The sequence below is a fragment of the Megalobrama amblycephala genome, linkage group LG18, assembly GCF_018812025.1.
Source record: "Megalobrama amblycephala isolate DHTTF-2021 linkage group LG18, ASM1881202v1, whole genome shotgun sequence".
Lineage (NCBI taxonomy): Eukaryota > Metazoa > Chordata > Actinopteri > Cypriniformes > Xenocyprididae > Megalobrama > Megalobrama amblycephala.
In genome coordinates this window covers 25,668,863-25,676,362 of record NC_063061.1, presented here as the reverse complement: position 1 = coordinate 25,676,362, position 7,500 = coordinate 25,668,863, and the positions used below count along the sequence as shown (strand labels likewise).

The following is a 7,500-nucleotide window of genomic DNA, read 5'->3' as shown; positions in this document are numbered from 1 at the left end:
GAAGTATAAGGCCGACGCGCAGCAGCAGATGAGCAGATCTCTGTACCATCAGCTCTCAGACACTCCAGAAGCTCAACACGCTCGAGACGCCGCTCAGATCCAGAGTCAGGTAACGGCTCCTCGTGTTCCTGCTCTTCCTCACACACGTCTGACACTAGCGTGACCTTCCTCTCATCATCTTCACTCAGGTGGCGTATAAAGGCGTCAGGAAGGGCGATTTCTCGGGCTCCTCCTTCACTGCGGTTCCAGACTCGGCAGAGATGAAGTTTGTCCAGCAGGTCTCGCACATGCTCAGTGAGGTGAAGCTCCATTTCACCGCTGCTTCATTCACGAGCTGACGTGACATCCATCATGTGACTCCTTCTCCTCGTGTGTTTCAGAACAAGTACCGTGAGGAGGGCAGGAGGAGCCTCGCGTCCAGCGTTTACTCTCAGCTGTCCGACACGCCGGAGACGCAGTTCGCCAAATCCCTGTCGGATCTTCAGAGCGAGGCGAGAGAGACGTCACATGATCTCAGTGAAAGAGTGACTGTAATCTGTGTTTCACAAACTGGAGATTAAAAGCTATTAATTATACAAAATTAAAATAAATTAATAATTATAAAATAAAATCAATCAAAATAAAAAAGTTATTAATAATTAATTAAAACATAAATATGTAAAATAAAACCCTTATTAATAATTAATTGAATAATAAGCATGTTAAATTAAAATAAATAAAATCAATCGAAATAAAACATTCATTAATAATTAATTAAAACAAACATGTCAAATAAAACTAAATAAAAACAATCAAATTAAAACTTAATAATGAATTAAATCGTAAACGTCAAATTAAAATAAATAAATAATTGTAAAATAAAATCAATCAAAATAAAACCCTTATTAATAATTAATTAAAACATAAATATGTAAAATTAAAATAAATAAAATCAATCAAAATAAAACAGTTATTAATAATTAATTAAAACATAAATATGTAAAATAAAACGTATTAAATTAATTGAATAATAAGCATGTTAAATTAAAATAAATAAAATCAATCAAAATAAAACAGTTATTAATAATTAATTAAAACATAAATATGTAAAATAAAACCCTTATTAATAATTAATTGAATAATAAGCATGTTAAATTAAAATAAATAAAATCAATCGTAATAAAACATTCATTAATAATTAATTAAAACAAACAAAACTAAATAAAAACAATCAAATTAAAACTTAATAATGAATTAAGTCGTAAAGATGTCAAATTAAGATAAATAAATAATTGTAAAATAAAATCAATGAAAATAAAACCATTATTAATAATTAATTAAAACATAAATATGTAAAATAAAACTAAATAAAATCAATGAAAATAAAACGCTTATTAATAATTAATTAAAACATAAATATGTAAAATAAAACTAAATAACAACAAATTAAAACTTAATAATGAATTAAGTCATAAACATGTCAAATTGAAATAAATAAATAATTTTAATATAAATAAATCTAAATAAAACACGTATTAATTGAATCCTAAGCATGTTAAATAAAAAAATAATAAAAATAAAACTTTTTAATAATTAATTACATCATAAACTTGTAAAATGAAGCTAAAAAACAATCAAAATAAAACACTTAATAATTAATGAAATCGTAAACATGTAAAACAAAGAAAATTTAAAATAAAATAAATCAAAACAAAATACATATTAATTATGAATTAATTCATGAATTTAATATAAATGAATAATATAAGATATAATATAATATAAATAATTTAAAATGAAATAAATCAAAATAAATTTAAATCTTATTAGTCGAATAAAAAAAAATTAAATATTTTATTTGTTTAGCTGCGTCATGTGACTAATAACTGTTATCAGAGAACCGTGAACGTGTCGTTAGATTATTGAAATATCAGCTCAGGATCTCCGGAAGGGTTCGACCGATGAAGCGTTTGTGGTCCTCTGATCGAGTTTCTCATGTCCGTCCGTGTTCGTTCAGGTGAAGTATAAGCAGCATGTGACCGGCTCGCTGTACGCCACCCTGCCGGAGACGCTGGACACGCAACACGCCAGACACGCCTCCGACATCATCAGTGAGGTAGTGCGGCCGTGTGATCGTGGAAACACGTGCTGAGATTCGCTGTACGAACACGAGAACGAGAGTCTGTTGTTTTGTGTTCAGGTGAAGTACAGAGAGGACGGCCGGCAGAGTCTGTCCAGCCCGCTCTTCCCTCGACTGCCGGAGACGCTGCAGACGCAGACGGCGCGAGAGATCGCAGACGCTCAGAGCGAGGTGACGAGATGTTCAGATAATTAGATAATTACATTCATTAAATCACACGAGCAAGAGTTTTCTCTGAATGTGATACTGATTCCACCAGCTCAGCCTATAGAGTCGTATTATTACAGTTTAATTTATTGATTAAATGTCTGAATTTGGCATTAAAGATGATGCATGGATAGAAAATGACCTTAAAAAGGTGAAACTGGACGAGCTGATCTGAGTGCAGTGGATCATGTGATTGTGCAGGTCAGATACAAGCAGAAGGATGATCAGGTCAGTCTGTATTCGCTCCTGCCGGAGACCGCCGACACACAGTTCGCCCGTCACATGAGCGACGTCCAGAGCGAGGTAACGGCACTTCACCTGAATCCCTCACAGGAGCACCTGGAGGACAAACAAACTGTGTTTCTTGTGTTTTCAGCTCCAGTACAAGCAGGACGGAAAGAAGGAAGCGGAGAGTAATTTATACAGCCTGATGCCGCAGACGCTCCAGACCGAACACGCTAAACACGCCTGCCAGCTGCAGAGTCAGGTATGTGCACAGCAGGTCACGTGATCAGGTCACGAGCACACCTGTGCGCTGAATCTGAGCGTGTGTTTTACACGCAGGTGAAATACAAAGAGAAGAACAGAACAGACGCGTCTCTCTACGCCCTTCTGCCCGAGACTCGAGACACGCGACACGCCAAACACGCCACAGAGCTGCGGAGCAAGGTGCGTACGGCACGCGTCACATGTGCTCGTGAACGTCACATGACTGACCGCGGTGTTTCTCTCTCAGCTGAAGTACAGAGAGGACGGGATGAAGGATCAGGCCTCGTCGCTGTTCTCTCAGATGAGCGACACGCCAGAGACGCAGCGGGTCAGAGATCTCAGCGCACTGCAGAGTCAGGTGACCTCACCTGTGTGTGTGTGTGTGATCACATGACTGAAGGGTGTCAGTGTTTCACAGTAGGGTGTGTTTCAGGTCCAGTATAAGACTGAAGGGCAGAAGCTCCAGAGCTCCAGTCTCTATTCTCAGATGTCCGAGACTCCAGAGACGCAGTTCGTGAAGACGGTGACTAACCTCCAGAGCGACGTGAGCATGAACACGCCAGCGTGTGTCTACATACATGTGCTGCGGGGGATCTGACGTGTGTGTGTGTGTGTGTGTTCAGGTGAAGTATAAGGCCGACGCGCAGCAGCAGATGAGCAGATCTCTGTACCATCAGCTCTCAGACACTCCAGAAGCTCAACACGCTCGAGACGCCGCTCAGATCCTCAGCCAGGTAACGGCTCCTTCATCATCTTCATCATCATCATCACTGATCACATGCACAGATGCACTTGTGTTTTGGCTCATGCGTTCACGTCCGCGTGATGTTCGGCCGTCTGTGTTTGCAGGTGAAGTATAAGGAGAAGATCAGCTCCTCGTCTCTTTACTCTCAACTCCCCGAGACTCCAGAGACGCGTCTGGCCAGAGAGGTCACGCAGGTCTGCAGCGAGGTACGGCTCACAGAGAGGCTGTCAGAGAGTCATGTGACCGTGGGTCAGCGGGTTATCAGCAGGTTATTTTAACCCCTCACAGGTCAGATATAAGGAGGACGGGAAGAGGGACGTGTCGTCCTGTCTGTACGCGCAGCTGCCTGAGACGCTGGAGACGCAGTTCGCCAAACAGCAGTGTGAACTCCAGAGCCAGGTAACTGACCCTAGATCTGTGTCATGTGCTCCTCTGAGATAATGCTGCTTGATATTGGGGAAAAATGACATTTCTATATTTCGTTTTTCTGTAATATATGTTTTGGAATTTTCACCAGATGACTTGAAAAATAGCTCTGTTTGGAAATAATTTATCGTTCTGGGGTGATTTCATTGGGGAGTGAAATTATTTTAAAAAAAGCTGAAAAATGACTTTTTACTCTGAAGACTTTTTTTGAGCATGGATTCATTTTAGGGCTGAACGATTTAGGAAAAACTTGAAAAATGTTGGTGTTCGTACTTTTTTACAAGAACCAACTTCAGTAATTATTAAAAAAATCTCTTTTCACGTGAGTTTCCATTGGCCGCATTCACACTGACTGCTTCTGACCAATTCAATATAACTATGAAATAGTAATAATAATTATTTTATTGTGATTATTATAAATAAAAACATTAAAATATGAAGTATGTTGTAACAATACTGTTGTACTGGAAAATAAAAAATTATTTTATTTTATGTTTTACATATTATTTATTTATTTATTACAATACTAATATTTATATTAATATTTTAACATCTGGCTTTTATTTTGATGGGTTGGCGGCAAATAAAGCATCTCGATTCACAGTAAATGAGATTCTGAAACACTGTATTGTGAACTGCTGTGTATGTATATATACCCTAGCGCTCAAAAGTTTGGAACCACTAAGATTTTTAATGTTTTTAAAAGAAGTTTCGTCTGCTCACCAAGGCTGCATTTATTTAATTAAAAATATAATAAAATCAGAAATATTGTGAAATATTATTACAATTTAAAATAACTGTTTTCTATTTGAATATATTTTAAAAACTAATTTATTCCTGTGATCAAAGCTGAATTTTCAGCATCATTACTCCAGTCTTCAGTGTCACATGATCCTTCAGAAATCATTCTAATATGCTGATCTGCTGCTCAACAAACATTTCCTATTATCATCAATGTTGAAAACATTTTTTCAGGATTCCTTGATGAATAGAAAGTTCAAAAGAACAGCATTTATCTGAAATACAAAGCTTCTGTAGCATTATACACTACCGTTCAAAAGTTTGGGGTCAGTAAGAATTTTTATTTTTATTTTTTTGAAAAGAAATTAAAGAAATGAATACTTTTATTCAGCAAGGATGCATTAAATCAATCAAAAGTGGCAGTAAAGACATTTATAATGTTACAAAAGATTAGATTTCAGATAAACACTTCTTTTGAACTTTCTATTCATCAAATAATCCTGAAAAAAAATATTGTACACAAATATTTTGTACAATTGTACACATTAAATGTTTATTGAGCAGCAAATCAGCATATTAGAATGATTTCTGAAGGATCATGTGACACTGAAGACTGGAGTAATGATGCTGAAAATTCAGCTTTGATCACAAGAATAAATTACATTTTAAAATATTTTCAAATAGAAAACAGTTATTTTAAATTGTAATAATATTTCACAATATTACTGTTTTTACTGTATTTTTAATTAAATAAATGCAGCCTTGGTGAGCAGAAGAAACTTCTTTTAAAGACATTAAAAATCTTACCGATCCCAAACTTTTGAGCGCTAGTGTATATATATATATAATTAATTCATGATTTAACCATTGCACTAAGCCACATCTTGATATTGAGTTTATTTATCGTGCAGCCCTGCTGTGATCTCGTGTCTCTAGCTAACACTACAGACGTGTGTGTGTGTGTGTGTGTGATGCTGATCATGTGACATGTGTGTTGTAGAGTCAGTACCGCAGAGAGACGCAGGAGGATCTGTCTCACTGTCTGTACTCTCAGCTGCCCGAGACGCTGCAGACTCAGTTTGTGAAGGAGCTGACGCCGCTCATCAGTGAGGTGATTCGCTCTTCAGTGACGCACACGTCTGAAAACACTGTTTTTGCTTCTAAACCAGACTTTTCCTAAAGCTGCTCGTCCACACGGAAACCACGTCAAACCCATTAAAAGCTCATTGAGATGATACAGAGAGACTATAATAAAACATCCAGACAGAAACACAGTCGCCCTCATGTTTTGCTGCTGGACAGTAATTGCGAGTAAATTTTCTGTCATCTTTGCGGAAATGCAATATCACAGTGAAAGTGGATAACAGGAAAGATATGTGATTGTTTTCACCGTCCACTCTCTACTACACAAAAATTGTGTTTTCAGATTCTTCCACTCTTCTTTTCGCTGGGCAGAAATGTTGTCTTAGTGCAGACAGAAGGATGTTTGGAGTGTGTGTATCTCAAACGCTGCTCTATCTCCAGCAGCTGATAACGTTTCTATTGTTAGACGCTCGTGAGTCACTGCAGAAACACTGTGTTCATGACTGATAATCACTGAAATCATCCAGCTTTACTTCTGCAGCGCTTCATACGGTACAGATCGCTTCAAAGCTGCTTCACTGTAATAAACCGGAATCAAAGATGCAAACTTCAGCAAATATGAGACTAATTCAGTGTCATTATTCAGCTCAGTTCAAGTTTTGTTCCTGTGAGTTTGATTGAAATCGATTACTAAACATGAGTGTTTATCGATGTTTCAGAGCAAATACAGAGAGTCGGCTAAGAAGGAGAGCGGCACGTCTCTGTATCACACGCTCCCAGAGACCAAAGACACGCAACACGCCAGAGAGGCCGCAGAGATCCAGAGCGAGGTCAGCTGACGTCCACGAGACTCTCGTACTGACACGGCTCTCCATGTGTTCACGTCCGCTTCTCCTCAACAGGTCAGATATAAAGAAGGGAGGAAGCTGCAGTCGTCCAGCGTTTACTCTCAGCTGCCGCAGACGCCGCAGACGCAGTTCGCCGCCAAAGTGTCCGAGCTGCAGAGCGATGTACGTTAAAACGCTCGCGTCACACCGACTCGGCTGCGCGATCACACGGTCAGAATCTCTAAACACTTCCTGTGTTCCAGAACAAATACAAGGAGGACGGCAGGAGGAGCGCCTGCAGCTGCCTTTACTCTCATCTGCCCGAGACCGCAGAGACGCAGTTCGCTCGGACCGTGACTGACCTGCAGAGCGACGTGAGCGACACTCGCTGAACCAGGGCTGACTCGGGTCACGGGGTCACCAGTGTTTCAGTTCCAAGACGACATTTAAAGATGCTTTTTTCTATTCAGTCTTCCACAAAAATATCTTCAGCAAATATTGATGCATGCTATTCCTTTTATTAAGATGCATATAGTGTATTTAATTCAATTAAAATGATGATTGACAGCCCTTAGAGGCATTTCCAGCACTCATAGGGTGCAAATAAGAACATTACCTCAGTAAGACCTGATTACCCATGATTCATCACTGAGCCAGAGTGTGTTTGTGTGTTTTCAGAGCAAGTATAAAGAGGCGGGAAGGAAGCAGGCGTCCAGCGCTCTGTACTCACTGCTGCCAGAGACCCTGGAGACGCAACACGCCAAAGACGCCACCGAGCTCCTGAGTCAGGTACTGCGCTTACACGAGACACGCGTGTCAGGAGGAACGCTGCAGGGACGTGAACATCTGCTTTGATTTCAGAG

The 7,500-nt window shown here is 39.1% G+C and overlaps 1 protein-coding gene across 4 annotated transcripts in view; it reads left to right on the top strand.

Moving 5' to 3' along the window:
• The window catches only part of LOC125252228 (LIM zinc-binding domain-containing Nebulette-like), a 41,472-nt gene that overhangs the window by 19,126 nt on the left and 14,846 nt on the right, over positions 1-7,500 (top strand). For 2 of the 4 annotated variants that reach the window (XM_048165365.1, XM_048165364.1), the window contains exons 17-35: positions 1-109; positions 189-299; positions 381-491; positions 1,997-2,095; positions 2,180-2,290; positions 2,528-2,629; positions 2,703-2,813; positions 2,891-2,995; positions 3,063-3,173; positions 3,249-3,359; positions 3,439-3,549; positions 3,665-3,766; positions 3,849-3,959; positions 5,728-5,838; positions 6,530-6,640; positions 6,713-6,820; positions 6,901-7,011; positions 7,316-7,426; positions 7,499-7,500. The exon at positions 1-109 is cut by the window's left edge and continues 2 nt beyond it; the exon at positions 7,499-7,500 is cut by the window's right edge and continues 109 nt beyond it. The exons of the other annotated variants lie outside the window; for them this stretch is intronic. In XM_048165365.1, the coding sequence (XP_048021322.1) occupies positions 1-109; positions 189-299; positions 381-491; positions 1,997-2,095; positions 2,180-2,290; positions 2,528-2,629; positions 2,703-2,813; positions 2,891-2,995; positions 3,063-3,173; positions 3,249-3,359; positions 3,439-3,549; positions 3,665-3,766; positions 3,849-3,959; positions 5,728-5,838; positions 6,530-6,640; positions 6,713-6,820; positions 6,901-7,011; positions 7,316-7,426; positions 7,499-7,500 (1,959 nt within the window). The remainder of the gene's footprint in view (positions 110-188; positions 300-380; positions 492-1,996; positions 2,096-2,179; positions 2,291-2,527; positions 2,630-2,702; positions 2,814-2,890; positions 2,996-3,062; positions 3,174-3,248; positions 3,360-3,438; positions 3,550-3,664; positions 3,767-3,848; positions 3,960-5,727; positions 5,839-6,529; positions 6,641-6,712; positions 6,821-6,900; positions 7,012-7,315; positions 7,427-7,498) is intronic. 4 annotated transcript variants of the gene reach the window in all.